Source organism: Rana temporaria, chromosome 7, assembly GCF_905171775.1.
Source record: "Rana temporaria chromosome 7, aRanTem1.1, whole genome shotgun sequence".
Taxonomy (NCBI): domain Eukaryota; kingdom Metazoa; phylum Chordata; class Amphibia; order Anura; family Ranidae; genus Rana; species Rana temporaria.
Window position 1 is genome coordinate 93,672,803 of NC_053495.1, and position 16,205 is coordinate 93,689,007.

Here is a 16,205-nt window from a genome sequence, read left to right on the forward strand (position 1 = left end):
AGACTGGAAAAAGGACACGATGCGTCCAATGGAGAACTTGGGTAGAATTTCAAGTTTTAACACCATGTGAAACATGCTTTTAAAGTGCAATGGTAGACTTTGCAAGAGGTGCTTTCCTAGCTTTTAGGAGCATATGAACAATGGAATCAGCCAGGCCCTATCTTTTAGGATCTGGTCTTCAACAACAATGCCATTAAAATCAGCGACCACAAGGCAGCATGGTAATCTGATCCTTGGGCAGAAGATATAGGCAATCTGGGACAGCACATGGAAGTACCGCATCCGCCTGGAACATGATGTGATAAGTATCAACAGAATACACAATTAAGTTCAATTTACAGAGACATCTTCTATTGTCAGGGCTAGAAAGTCCCTGAACCTGAAGACAAACTTACTCTGTTTGTTGTAAGCCAGGAACTCTATGTCAAACGCTACTCACCTGCGACAGGGGTCTTGAAAAACCTCTGGGTGGAGAGACAATTCCCCAGGGTCCAGATGTTGATGTGTACCTGCCAATTATCCACACCTGGCAATTTCATTGCGAGCAGGACCAGGCCTAGTATATAAAGTTCTGCTCAAGCCAGAATCTGGTAGGCCTCCACTGAGCTCCAAGATTTCTAGTTCCTCTCTATTGGTTGATGTATGTCACTGCTGGGGTATTGTCTGGCTGAATTCAGGTCAGATTACCCCACAGTCGAGAAGTCCAGGATTAAAGGGATAACCAAATCACTCTGAGTTCCACTATGTTAACTGAAAGATGAGCTTCCTCCGGTGACCAAGTGCCAAAAGGGTGAATAGGACTCCCCAGGTTCTCAAACCTGAGCTAAACCGGTTTGGAGTAGAACAGGTCATACAGAGGCAACCTGGCTCAAAGGATGTAAATATTAAGACAATAAACCTCATGCAAAAGTGGAGGGTTGGTGGGCTGCAGAGTCCAAACCTGGGAACAGTGAGCCACGAGTTTGTTTCATGGAAGAAAAAACATGGACAGGGGAAATATATACAGGGAAACCTATACACTCCAAGTGATGGATTGATTCCATTGCCTAATTCTGATGGTTTAGGAACCAACTGAGCTGCTGCAGGGTCTGAACAGTTCGATAGACACTGGCAGACAAGAGAAGATCATCCAGATATCCCACAATGGAGCTGCCCTTTGCACGACGCAGAGTAGGTCTAGGGGCAAGCACCTTGCTGAAGACACGGGGTGCAGTGGACAGACCAAAGGGAATGGGCAACAGCTTTTCTTTTATAGCTTAAGACCAACAGGAAAACTACTCCAAATTAGACCTAACCACCTGAGTATGGTATACACTATGGATCTTCTTTTTCTTATTTCTTTGAGATACTATTGATCCGATCGTCTGCATAAGTCCAGTTTTAACCACGAGTCTTCAGGGAGACGTTAAACACCCCAGACACATACTGACCGCTGTGATTGTGGTCACAGCTTCTGGTAAGGAGACTGCAATAACAGCACTTTGGTGTCCCCCCTGGTGGAAGGATTGTGTACTTTTTGGTTTTACCACACAGTTCAGATATAGGAAGAATTCCCTTGGCTTATGCACATTCAGTTGTGGATTATTGGGACTTTTGTATTATTTACAGTGGTTAACCACGTTCACCTATTTATGCATTTAAATAGTGTATTATTTAGTTTTGATTTCATTGTTATTTCATATGTTTGTTTTTGAAATATTGTTTTTCACTCACGTATTTTGCACATATATGTTGTATATTTTCCCAGTTTTTTAATAGAAATTTTGGGTATCATCATTATTAATTTTCTAGCGCTGTACCTAATATTTAAAAAAACTGTTAATCTTACATGCCCACAGCAAAACACAGATAGTGGTCCAGTGGAAGGATAGGGAAGAGTAAGCAGGCATCCTTGATGTCCACAGAAACTAGAAAGTCTTTTGTACTGACTAAAGCAATGACTGACCCGATAGAAGAAGTATAAGCTTGTGGTGGAACTGAGTTCCAGGCTGGGTCTTGGACCTGGAGGGATGGTAGAAATGAAAGAAACTCTTCCCCACTTCAGAGATAGAGGATTTTCCAGACTGAGGCATAGTCTTCATTTTTTGTAGTTCCCTTCCAAGACGTTCTTGATAAATGTGTCCTGAGAGACCCTAAAGAGCTGCTTACCATCAAAGGGCTTGCGCAATAGTTGTTTTTTCACTGATGCGCCACAGACCATCATTTGAGCCAAAAGGTCCTCTGCATATCTGCCATCATGTTAACACAGTAATGCAAAAGGACATGACAGGGCCTGCTATGGAGAATAAGGCCTTGGAAGGCCCTTCTGTTCTTTTATCCACTGGATCGTTTAGACCAGTCACCATCAAAAACAGGTTTTAACAGCAAGTGCACTCGAAAGGTTTTGGCAGGTTTGGGACTTTTGAGGGTGACCATATTGGTAATGTTAGAGAATACAGCTCACTCCAGCTCCAGACAGGAATGCACTGAAGCAAAAAGGACTGCAATTGTATCCTTAAGCCTAGAAGTTAAGCATATTAAGATTCCTCAGGCACAAACCCATCTAAAAATGATAAGTTAAAATCCTTGTCATCCTCAGCAGAGTGTGCAGAGACAGCTGTAGGCAAATAAAAATTCTGAAGGAGAATGTGAAAAATCACGCTTATGGGGGGTATTCCGAGTCAGCTTTCTTGGAATTTAATGGACATGAATTCTGACATGGTTACAGAAAATTCCTCCCCGAAAAGTGCAGAAGAGGGGGTTGCACCCAGGGAAGTTAGAGGAGATTCAAAGGAATATGAGGACTCTAGCAGGAGGCAACTGTCCCGACTGTTGGCGTCAGGCCCTTGGGCAGGGAGACTGAAAGCTGCCCCAGAGCTGCTAGTGGATCAGCAGCTGGGAGAGCAATTCAAAAGTAGACAAATGCCTGCTTTCCATCAGGACTGTGACACGAGTATTGCAGCTCCCAAACACAGTCAGCACTGGAGAATACAAATGCAGGACCCATAGAACAAGCCAAATCTAGGCAGTCTTTGCCCCTCCACTAGGGAGTCTTCAGGGAAGGGCTTCCACCAGTGGGTGTACAGTGGGTCAGTGTCACATACCTGGTCGGAGGCCAAAGTGCTGTGAGGGCTCCCCTTGTGGCTAAGTGCAAAGCACCCCTGGAGGTGGAACAGGAGGTGCAGTGCCCAAAGAAGCACAGTTTGCCAGTAGTGTTCTGAAGAGCTGGGTATTCTCAGCAACAGGGAAAATGGGAAGATGTAATGGAAGCCAGGTCAGGGGTCATGCACGGTGGATCAGTCAGTAGCAGAGGCAGATAGCAGAAACAGGAACAGGCCAAGATCATACACAACTAGGCAGATAGTAGCAGAGTCTGCAATGCAGGCCGAGGTCATATACAGGTGGTCAACAGCAGCAGTGTTAGAAGTACAAGCCGGGGTCAAAGACATAAATGGAGATCAGACAGGTCAAGGGCAAGCCGGGTCGGTAGCAGGAAATCCAAGATCAAACAAACAGGAACACGGGGGGGGGGGGGGGGGCTCACGATCATCCAGCATTCAGATCATCTCATTCATGCACCAATGCACACTGGAGTGAACCAGATATTGGCAATATTGACAGTTTTTCTTTGTCCATTCTCCTGACAGCCTGGGCCTATAAAGCACTTTGCAGCTAAACCACACAACACACCGGTGTCTGGAGAGCATCCCAAGCAGATCTAAGGGTCTCAGGGTCATATACAGCAGACCCCGGATCTTCAGCAAGGTAGGTTCTGGGCACAGTTTCCATAGCGATGCCAAGAATCAGTCAATCCAAAAAAATCCAGTAAACAAAAGAGCTTTATTAAAGAAAAAGGATTTTGAGGAAAAGAGTTTGCTTCTCTTTAGAGAGAGAAGATGTCCATTCTCCTAACACACTAGTATAAAACTGAAGCATGATGAGAGTGAGAGGGGTTATATCTGGCTGACTAACAGCTTTGTTTGCTAGTGTCCAATCTCCTGTAGGAAATAGTATAGCCCTCTTGTCTCTCAATTAATCCTGTGTCCCATTAAGAGGAGCTCCAGGCTGTAGATGCTGATGTTTAATATTAGGAAACGTACCTGTCCAGGAATCCAGTGGTATACTTACCCGAGGCGATTTTTTAACCGGCTATCGGGTGCTACCACAGCCATCACCACTAAGGAAAAACCGTCAGTAAAGCCCTGCGGCTTCACAGCCGGTTCCCTACTGCACATGCCCAAAGTGAGCTGCACTCTGTGAATGGGCCGGTTTCGGAGAGAAGGAGGAGGGGGCCGAACTTCTGGCTGAGGTTGCTATGGCAAACTCAGCTGGAAGTGGTAGCGGGTATCTGTCAAACCAGGTACCCGCTTCCCTGTTCCCTCAAAAGGTGTCAAATGTGGCATCGGAGGGGGGAGGAGGCAGACAAGCAGAGCTTTCCCTTTTGGGTGGAGCTCCGCTTTAATTGAGAGAAATAATACATTTTATTACATACAACATTTGGATATCAGTCTCTTGTAATCCCATACAAAACATTACATAGAAGCACAGTAAGGTAATGGGGCCCTTAATGCATTATACAATGATAATAATCTAAGGCTGAAAGCTCTTTGGAGAGAGCAGAACTGTGACACCTTCAGTGTACTGGTGGTCTTTTATTGGTCAGTCCCAGGTTCAGGTTTAATTGCTAAACTGCAAGGTAGTCAAAGGTCTAGAGGCCTAAGGGACAGCTGGACCCAACTGTAGTGTTTGGTAGGAGGCATGGATCTCAAAACTGGTTGAGGTTAATTACAAATTGTTTGTCAGTTAAAACAATCCACATGTGTTTTTAACTGTGCATTTGTGTGTTTGCCTGAAGTTTTGCTTAAAGCAGAGCTCCGTTGTAAAAAAAAATATTAAAAGCCAGCAGCTACAAATACTGCAGCTGCTGACTTTTAATATTAGGACACTTACCTGTTCTGGAGTCCAGCAACGCCTGCAGCACAAGACGAGCAATCGCTCGTCTATGTGCTGCCCCCACTGCCATCCTCGGTGAGGGAATCAGGAAGTGAAGCGCTCCGGCTTCACTGCCCGATTCCCTATGGCGAATGCGCGACTCGCGCTGCGCCAGCCTCACTGGTCCCCGTCGTGTTCTGGGAGCCGAGTGTTTCCCAGAACACTACGGGCAGGGGCGGGAAGTGACGCACTACCCGCAGAATCCCCGCAGTCAGGACTTACAGAAGTGGGTGCAAATACCTTTCTTTGACAGGTATCTGCACCCCCCTCTCCCCTGAAAGGTGTCAAATGTGACACCGGAGGGGGGAGGGTTCTGATTAGCGGACGTTCCACTTCAGGGTGGAGCTCCACTTTAAACATTTGCATAGTCTGCAATATGTGTGAATATACATAACATAAACAATTCATTGAACACACACTTGCTGAGGTGAAAACTCACCTTTGGTGTCCAGGTTTTTAAAGCAAATCGGAGCAGTGTGAACTGAAGGACTTTGTGTAAAGGCCTGAAAAGATACACATGCAGTTATTTCACATAAGTATTTCAAAAGAAAATATTACTTTGCCAATTTAGAGTAAAAGAAAACATTCCTAAAAAAATATAAACATGTAAAAGATTGCCTCCTTGATGCAATTAATCTTACTTACAGGAAGTCATTAACTGTTTACAGTTATACTGCCACCTACAGGAAGATTTGCCACTGGCAAACAAAACAATTGTAGGCCAGCGAGACTAACCTACCTACATGCCTCAGTTTGTAGTAAAGCAATACTAACAGCATGACCATTAACACAAAAAGATGGGACCTGTGTCCCTTAATGTATAGGAAAGGGATTTTTTTCTTTCATGTTCATTGAGGTACACAGGAAAACATTAACTGTTCAAAATTGATGGACTAAAAATTGGGCAGCACAGAAAACAAAACGCTAACGGCCTTAAAAAAAAACTGAAAGTAACAGAACTAGGGACTAGGGACTGCAGCTAAAATAACAGTTTGAAGGTTTTTACATCTGAAGATGACGCCTGAATATTCACCTGGTAAAACTTGGAAAATGTGTGAACAGAAGACCAGATGGCAACCTGGGAAACAGTAGCCTGATGTCAAATAGGCCAAAAAGCACTCACAGATCTAGTAGAAAGTGCCTTGACAGGAAAGGGTGGGACCTGATCCATGAGACCAAGCTTGGATAATGGTCTATCTTTGCCACTGAGAAATGGTAGATTAAAAAAGCTTGATCACCTTTAAGAGGGACCATCCAGAACAGGCATCACTAAATGGCAAACCGCGATACAACCCTGGACTGCGTCATTGTCCCATTCAGGCCACCCTGGTACTGTCATTTAGGGGCCTTTTCTACCGACTGAGCCAACAGCGGGACGCAGGACAGTTCTGGATGGAGGGTGGGAACTGGCCAAAGTTAACAAGCAGGCGATTGGTTGCTAGGATCTCCCTTCATCCCAGCAGCTAGTCACTATGTTGCAACTGTCGATCTCCGGTGTGTGTAAGTTAAGACACTAGTGTCAAAGGCTGAAAAGGAGCTATGGAGTGTGTCATGCCTTTATTTGCTGGATGATCTTTTATCTAATTGCTACTTCCCTTCTCTCAGAGGTGATGTGTAAAATTTGTGTATTGGGGGGGGGGGGGGGAAAAATATATTATGGGGGGGCTCTGAGGATATTAAAGTGGGGAGGGGTTGCTTAGGACAGTGATATGGGGGGACAGAATGAGGAATGTAATATAGGGGGCAGATGACATTGAAGTAGGGGAGCTGAGGACATCAAAGTGGGGGGGGCTGAGGACTGTGATGTGGGGCACCCAATACAGTGGGACCTCTATATATATATATATATATATATATATATATATATATAGAATCAAATATATTGCAACCCCACAACAGTAAAGCAACATAGCTCAGGGTAACATACAAGGCATTAGGTACTAACAAACCTAACCACTGGTAGCAGGTGCACATTCAGAGCGTCAAAGGTGATTAAGTCACTGTAGGCAGGCAGCAGAAATGAACCAAAGATTGGAGATCCATGTCATTCTGCAAAGCAGAAGCAGGAGCAGCAGGACAATACTTCCTCTACTCTGAATGGCAGGAAAGAGAGAAAGCGAGGAGCGCATGTGACACACTTCACCCAGTGGATGATGGCAGCACGTAGTCCCTCTTAACACAGTAAACAGATAAAAACAGGAGATTCAACAGGAATTCAAATGGCCCTGGAACGCACTTCACAGCTAACTTAGCAAAATAGGGACTGGAAAGTGCCTACTGTGTAACTCAGTATTCTAAGGTCACTTCCAAGCTAGCCCTGCATTGTCTATTCCAGCAGAGTCTAGGGGTGGCACTTTAAAGATATGCTGAGGAAAAGTTGACCCAGAAAACTGCCCTGTAGACATTAGCTCACGCAGCAATGTACTAAGAATCTTGACTATGGAAAACAAAAGGAAAAAAAATCATCAAAAAAGGTCATACTTTGTGATGGAGTGAAATAAAATGTCTATGTTATCTTTCTCCTAACCACTCAAATATTGCTTTCCTTTCTTTTATTATTGGATTTCTTTTGTTTTCTGTTGCGATGTGTGTATATATATATATATATATATATATATATATATATATATATATATATATATGTGTGTGTGTGTGTGTGTATTTCAGTATTCACGTGAGAGACATTAGTATTATTTTCCTTGAATAAAAGTCATGACAGAGTTAATCCTCCCAGAGTGAAGAATGAAAGCCATATGTTCTTTCCAACCCCCTCCTTTCTGCCCATCCCACTGTGTAAAGAAAATGTCCCTCACGAACTGTGGAATGTTTGCCTCGTGGTGAAGAAGAGATGTAATAAGAGAAGACCATATGAATGAGCCAATCAGATACACCCATATGTGATGATGTTTGCTTATGTCACTTTGGTTATAAAAGCTGTGATTTGAATAAAGTCTTCCCTTTTCAGTTGGAGACGATGATGGAGACTAAAGCCTGAATTATTTCCTCCTGCCTGCATGTTCACATCATCATGAATTTGGCTCAGCGGAAGAATATAACATTTATTGAGCCAGGGAAAGTCTATTACACTTTTCTCAGCAGCGCTAAAAAAACAATGTCCATCATCCCAGGACACTACCTAAAAAACTGAGGCATGGTAAGAGAGGAAGAGATTATCTTGGGCTGGCTTACAATGTTTTTTTGATTGCCAGTGTTCAATCATTCTATAGACAACAGTATAACCCAAAGGTTATTGGCTTCCTGTGTCCCTCAATTGATGAAAAAGAAAACATACAGTACTGTAATTTTATATGTCATTTAAAATGAGATAACACCACATTACAGGTGATACCCGAAAAATTTGAATATCGCGCAAAAGTTAATTTATTTCACTAATGCAACTTTAAAGGTGAAACTAATATAAGAGATAGACTCATTACAAGCAAGATAGTTCAAGCCGTAATTTGTCATAATTGTGATGATTATGACTTACAGCTCATGAAAACCCCAAATCCACAATCTCAGAAAATTACAATATTGTGAAAAGGTGCAATATTCTAGGCTCAAAGTGTCCCACTCTAATCAGCTAATTAAGCCATAACACCTGCAAAGGGTCCCTTAAGCCTTTAAATGGTCTCTCAGTCTAGATCAGTAGGAATCACAATCATGGGAAATACTGCTGACCTGACAGTTGTGCAGAAAACCATCATTGACACACTCCATAAGGAGGGAAAGCCTCAAAAGGTAATTGCAAAAGAAGTTGGATGTTCCCAAAAGTGCTGTATCAAAGCACTGTGAAAGTTATGTGGAAGGGAAAAGTGTGGAAGAAAAGGTGCACAAGCAGCAGGGATGACCACAGCCTGGAGAGGATTGTCAGGAAAAGGCCATTCAAAAGTGTTGGGGACTTTCACAAGGAGTGGACTAAGGCTGGAGTCAGTGCATCAAGAGCCACCACACACAGACGGATCCTGGACATGGGCTTCAAATGTTGTATTCCTCTTGTCAAGCCACTCATGAAAAACAAACGTCAGAACTGTCTTACCTGGGCTAAAGAAAAACAGACCTGGTCTGTTGCTCAGTGGTCCAAAGTGCTCTTTTCTAATGAGAGCAAATTTTGCATCTGATTTGGAAACCAAGGACCCAGAGTATGGAGGAAGAATGGAGAGGCACACACTGCAAGATGCTTGAAGTCCAGTGTTAAGTTTCCACAGTCTGTGTTGATTTGGGGAGCCATGTGATCTGCTGGTGTTGGTCCACTGTGCTCGTCTACCAGGAGATTTTGGAGCACTTCATGCTTCCTTCTGCAGACGAGCTCTATGGGGATGCTGACTTCATTTTCCAGCAGGACTTAGCACCTGCCCATACTGCCAAAGCACCAAAACCTGGTCACATGACCGTCGGATTACTGTGCTTGATTGGTCAGCAAACTCGCCTGACCTGAACACTATAGAAAATCTATGGGGCATTGCCAAGAGAAAGATGAGAGACATGAGACCGAACAATACAGAAGAGCTGAAGGCCACTATTGAAGCATCCTGGTCTTCCATAACACCTCAGCACTGCAAAAGGGGCCCAAACCATGTACTGAGTACATATGCATGCTTATATTTTTCAGAGGTCTGATATTGCTCTATGTACAATCTGTGTTTTATTGATTGCATGTAAAATTCAAATTTTCTGAGATTGTGGATTTGGGGTTTTCATGAGCTGTAAGCCATAATCATCACAATTATGAAAAATCACGGCTTGAACTATCTTGCTTTGCATGTAATGAGTCTATCTCATTCATTAGTTTCACCTTTTAAGTTGCATTAGTGAAATAAATGAACTTTTGCACGATATTCAAATTTTTCGAGTATCACCTGTATACTGTCAAACCCAACTAGCAAGCCATCAGTCATCATGGAAGGACTGAGATAAATTCAATAATATTTTTTTCTTAAACACACATATTTATTCACAGTTACAGGAAGAATCAATAGAATATAACTATTAAAAATACAACTACCGTATATTCAGCACCATAAGATGCACTTTTCCCCCCAGAAATAACGGGGAAAATGTCTCTACGTCTTATGGTGCGAATATTGCCAACGGCAATGTTCCCCGCCATCACCGCCGGAAGAGAGGCAGGAGAGCGCGGGAACAAACATCTATACCCCCCCAAGTGGGCGCCAGGCGATCTCCTGACTGGGCATGACACTGTGCCTAAGACAGAGCATTCGGCCACTTGTGCTGCTCTGTCTTCTGTCAGGCAGATGAGATAACATGAGGTCACTCTGCATTTATGGCAATGGTAATTCTGCATGTCACTCTGCATTTATGGCAATGGTCACTCTGTGTGTCACTCTGCATTCATGACAATGGTCACTCTGCGTGTCACTCTGCATTTATGGCAATGGTCACTCTGTGTGTCACTCTGCATTCATGACAATGGTCACTCTGCGTGTCACTCTGCATTTATGGCAATGGTCACTCTGCGTGTCACTCTGCATTTATGACAATGGTCACTCTGCGTGTCACTCTGCATTTATGGCAATGGTCACTCTGCGTGTCACTCTGCATTTATGACAATGGTCACTCTGCGTGTCACTCTGCATTTATGACAATGGTCACTCTGCGTGTCACTCTGCATTTATGGCAATGGTCACTCTGCGTGTCACTCTGCATTTATGGCAATGGTCACTCTGCGTGTCACTCTGCATTTATAGCAATGGTCACTCTGCATTTATGGCACTGGTCAGGCTGCATTTCATGGGCACTGGAAAATATTTTAGTATACCAGGTAGTTTTAAACCGAACTCGATGGGTAAGGGTATTTCGGACACCGTTCGGTAGTTTTAGCTGGGATCTGAGCGGTATTCTCACAACACATAACCCCAGACCCCAGCTATCAACCGACCGTTCTCTCGTGCAGCAATGCCTGATGGGAGAATTATCCAAAATGTTAAGTTCCCCATGTGGTCCTCACTGTATTACCCCTGCTAAATCTGTTTGGCAGTTTGGAAACCCCTTGCATGGGGAATTATCCGTTCTCTCGTGCAGCAATGCCTGATGGGAGAATTATCCAAAATGTTAAGTTCCCTATGTGGTCCTCACTGTATTACCCCTGCTAAATATGTTTGGCTGTTTGGAAACCCCTTGCATGGGGAATTATATAAATATGGAAGCCTGTGAATAAAAAGTCAGTTGACTCCCAGAGCTGTGTTTCGTCCGGTTACTGGGGGGGATTTGGGACATTGCCTTACTTTTCAGCGCTGACGGTGGATTTACCCTGGTTACCAGCGGAGATTGTGGATTTTAATATTGTACTCCGCTACAATTGGTGGCAGCGGTGGGATCCAACCTTACAGCCGAAAAGCGCAATTCGTGCAATGTGAACTACTGAAGTAAATGGAGACGGATTATTCTACGCTAAAGCGGCAGACATTAACCACTTGCCGACCGCGCACCGCCGTTCTACGTCGGCAAGTTGGCTCTGCTGGGCGAGAGCACGTAGTATAACGTCCTCTCTCTCAGCCGCCACTAGGGGCGCGCGCGCCCCCCGCTCGCCCTCGACTCCCGTGCGTGTGCCCGGCGGGCGCGATCGCCGCCGGGCACACGCGATCGCTCGTTACAGAGCGGGGACCGGGAGCTGTGTGTGTAAACACACAGCTCCCGGTCCTGTCAGCGGGGGAAACGCTGATCTTCTGTTCATACAATGTATGAACAGAGGATCAGTGTTTCCCCTAGTGAGGCCACCCCCCCCCCCCCACAGTAAGAACACACAAGGGACATACTTAACCCATTCCCCGCCCCCTAGTGTTAACCCCTTCACTGCCAGTGGCATTTTTATAGTAATCCAATGCATTTTTATAGCACTGATCGCTATAAAAATGCCAATGGTCCCAAAAATGTGTCAAAAGTGTCCGAAGTGTCCGCCATAATGTCGCAATACCGAAAAAAAATCGCTGATCGCCGCCATTGCTAGTAAAAAATATATATTAATAAAAATGACATATAAATACCCCCTATTTTGTAAACGCTATAACTTTTGCGCAAACCAATCAATAAACGCTTATTGCGATTTTTTTTTACGAAAAATAGGTAGAAGAATACGTATCGGCCTAAACTGAGGAAAAAATATGTTTTTTTTTATATTTTTGGGGGATATTTATTATAGCAAAAAGTAAAAAATATTCATTTTTTTCAAAATTGTCTCTCTATTTTTGTTTATAGCGCAAAAAATAAAAAACGCAGAGGTGATCAAATACCACCAAAAGAAAGCTCTATTTGTGGGAAAAAAAGGACGCCAATTTTGTTTGGGAGCCACTTCGCACGACCGCGCAATTGTCTGTTAAAGCGACGCAGTCCCGAATCGCAAAAAGTACTCTGGTCTTTGGGCAGCAATATGGTACGGGGGTTAAGTGGTTAAAGGAACTGCTAGAAGCCAGGGGTAAGGTAGCCAGCAACAAATCCAAAGCTGTACTAACTGCCGAGCTGATGGAGGGAGACAGAGCCCGCAGCGCTACACCACCAGCAGCCATGGAAGTAACCCTCTACCAGAGAGAAATGAGGACCAGGCTGGAATTTTTGCCACAGCCTATATCAGATGCCATGCTGCACATGGTAATGGCGAATGTGCAGGAGTACGTGATGGCACACAGTCCGCAGCATACACCGTCTCGAGCAGAATCCACTACTGGGTCACTCTACAACCAGGTAAAACCCAAAATTCCCTATCATGCCTTTAAAATGTTTTGCTAGGAGAAGGATGAGATTGATTGGTATTTACAGGATTTTGAGAGACTGTGTGATTTACATGACTTGGAACGGATGGTATGGGTCCCATTGCTAGCAGGCAAGCTGGCAGGTCGGGCAGCAGAAGCGTATCGTGCTGTACCCAGTGAGGACAGCAAGGATTATGATAAAGTGAAGCAAGCAATATTAGAGAGATACGCCATTACTCCAGAGGCATACCGGCGCAAGTTTAGAAACCTGCGCAAACCAGAGAAAGATTCACATGCTGAATGGGCACACAAGCTGGACCAAGCTTCCCAAGGGTGGATACAAGCCAGCCAAGCCACTACTATGGAAGAATTGCGACAGTTAATGCTGTTGGAGCAATTCTTCAACGGTTTGTCCCCAGAGGCACAAGAATGGGTACGAGACAGGAAACCTCTCACCCTAACCGAAGCGGTTCAATTAGCGGATCAGCATTTTGATGCCAGGAGACATCATGGGCCCCTAACCAAGAGTTATCCTCGACCCGCGGGACCACCCAGTACTCTACCACCCCACCGCTCTCACAGCCTCCCCTTTTCGTCCATCCCAAGGGACTTTACCACCACCCTCCAGATATAACGGAGGTGCCAACATCCAATGCCACACCTGCAAACAGTGGGGACATATGGCACGCGAGTGCACCCAAAACCGGGGCAGACCCGCCTGGAACCAAGGCCGACCGAACCCGGCACCAAGGGCTGCTGCCCATCATTATCAACGAGAGCCGGCCGCTCAAGAGATGTTGAGCATTCCAGCGGAAGATCCCCTGGGAATCTTGCATGAGGTGATGACAGTCCGAGCCACAGATAACCGGCAGCATCATCGACAGCTGGTGACCTTGGAAGGGAAAGAAGTCCAGGGGCTTCGGGATTCAGGAGCTACTTTAACCTTGATAGCACCCTGTGAAGGACTTTTTACCTATATGCTTCAGGTTAATCCTCCCTGCTTGTTTAAGGCTGTTAATTGTATTTACCCTTCTGCAGCCAGTCCTGTTTCAAATGTTAATTGTTCTAGCCCTGTGTTTACTGGTTACTGTGATTAGATAAGTGGCTCATGTTAATTATGCTGATTGCTTCATTGTGGTAATTATCTCTCTATATGCGGTGCCGAACCGGCTAGATACTGAGTAGTTCAAAGAAATATCTTTATTTCAAAGGAGCTGTATTGAAGACCCCCCACTGTGTAAGAGGGGGGCGGAGATTTGTCATTGTAACAGTTTTGAAAATGACATATAAGCTGTGTGTTATAACATTAAACTCTGTCTTGGTTCCAGCATCCAGTCTTGACTCATGTGTGGGGGATCCTGTGATGTTCTTGTATGGAGAGGAGGGAATGCTTGACGGGGATATCATACCGATACCGTCACAATTGGTTGGTAGCAGTGGGATTTTCCCTTCTACTCTCCTTTACACCCGGGATTCCAAGCAGACACTGGAAGAACTACTGGAAGTTCGTGGAAGGATTGCTAGCAACAAAACCGAGCGGGTCATCATAGCAGAATCAATGGAGATAGACCAGGAGGACGGGATTGCAGCAACGCCAGCAGTACAAGAGATGGAGACACCAGTGATTCAGGAAGAGGAATCACCAGCCAACAAGCTAATGAGAGAGAAGCTAGCTTGGTTCGGCCCGAACCCAACGCCGGATGTGGTGCTGAAAGTGATGGACCTGTTAGCGGAGGAGGCTAAACAAATAAGAGACAAACAAATAAGAGACGCAGAACTACAGGAGGCTAAACAAATAAGAGACGCAGAGCTACAGTTAAAACTGGCAGCAGTCCAACCAGCAGCCGCACATTCTCCAAACAGTGAGTACAGCACAGCAGACGCAAGGAAGATTCCGTTTAGCGCTTTTAAAGCTTTTGATGAAAAGGACTGTGAGATTGATAACTTCCTGGCGGATTTTGAGCGACAATGTGACCTGCACCGAATAGCTAGAGGAGAGTGGGTTGCAATATTGTCAGGCAAACTGTCAGGCAAAGCTTCTGATGCTTTCCGGACCGTGCCAGATCAGGATATCCATAGCTACGCCCGGGTTAAAGAAGTGCTCCTAGCTCGTTATGCATTAACCCCAGAGTCCCACCGACAGAAGTTCAGGGACTCACGCAAAACCACGAAAGACTCTTACGCGGAGTGGGCATGCCAGTTGTCCCTGTCGGCCTCTAACTGGGTTAACAGCAGCCAGGCCGCCACCGCAGAGGACATTTTGCAACTAATGCTCCTGGAGCAATTTTACAATCACATCCAGACGGATGTCAAAGATTGGGTGAGAGATCGCAGGCCCATGACTCTACCAGAGGCCGCGAAGTTGGCGGATGAATATGCGGATACTCGCAAGACGAACCAGGTCACACCACGGGTACAACCTCCACGACCAACGGCGCCCTCACACCCACCAGCCGCTAGATACCAACCTCCTAACAGACTGGTGACATCTAGCCCTCGCTACCCACGCCAGGAGGACAACGAACAACGCTGCTTCCGGTGCAAACAGCTGGGTCACTTCAAGCAGAATTGCCCCATGAACGACAACACCAGGTCAAATTGGTCTCAACCTGGGTACCGCCCACCAGCAGCAGCCCATTGTGTAGACTCGGCTTGGGATCTCCAGGAGCTGGGTCCGGAAGAACCATCGGACACCGTTTACGAAGTCCTCACGGTACAATCGGGTATTACGGACAACAGGGAACACCATTGTCAGCTGGTCATGGGCGACAGCCATGAGACGGAGGGTCCCTGGAGGGAGCTGGGCAGAAAGAGGCACCGCCAGCTACCCCCCAAGAAGAAGAGGTCCTGGAAGCCGTATAACCAGCGGACCTGGGAGGAGAAGAAGCGACTGGAGGAGATGGAATCGCAGCGGGCGCCCCAGATGCGGGCCGAGATGTTCGCCAAGGGCCCACCGGTGGCCCCTTACACCACCACCCAGTTCCTGATGATGAAGGACCACGTGGAGAGCCTGCAGGACATGAGCAAGCAGGAGCTGATCCGTGAGTACATAGAGCTGGAGGAGTGCATAAGCCGCATGGAGGAGGAGAACAACCACCTGAGGTCACAGCGGGCTGACCCCCCCAGGCTCCATGAACTGGAGATGGAGCTGGAGAAGCTCAAAGAGGAGAACCGGCGGCTGCGGAGGGAGCAGGGGGTGGCTGACCTTATGGGGCTCTGAGTCCCCTCCCCCCCCCCCCGGACTCTGAGCACCAGTGCTACAGCATTTCAACAAATATAACTTTTTCTTTTTATGAATCTCCTGTGACTGTCACTTCAGAGCCATAACCTGCCCCTCCCATAGCGGGACACCTAGACGGCGGCGCACAGACCCATTCGCCGTCTTCACACTGACTTCTGGTGACTTTGCAGATCGCACAAAGACTTGGGGACTGACCGGCGTGTGATCTGACGACCCGGTGGCATACCTGAGTCTGAAGCAGTTGCCAAGGGAGGTCAGTCATGCCAAACGGAGTTAACCTCGGACTA

At 45.9% G+C, this 16,205-nt stretch overlaps 1 protein-coding gene across 4 annotated transcripts in view; it reads right to left on the reverse strand.

The window, feature by feature from the left end:
• The window catches only part of LOC120945491 (myomegalin-like), a 416,745-nt gene that overhangs the window by 321,662 nt on the left and 78,878 nt on the right, over positions 1-16,205 (reverse strand). For all 4 annotated transcript variants that reach the window (XM_040359668.1, XM_040359666.1, XM_040359667.1 and 1 more), the window contains one exon: positions 5,411-5,474. In XM_040359668.1, the coding sequence (XP_040215602.1) occupies positions 5,411-5,474 (64 nt within the window). The remainder of the gene's footprint in view (positions 1-5,410; positions 5,475-16,205) is intronic.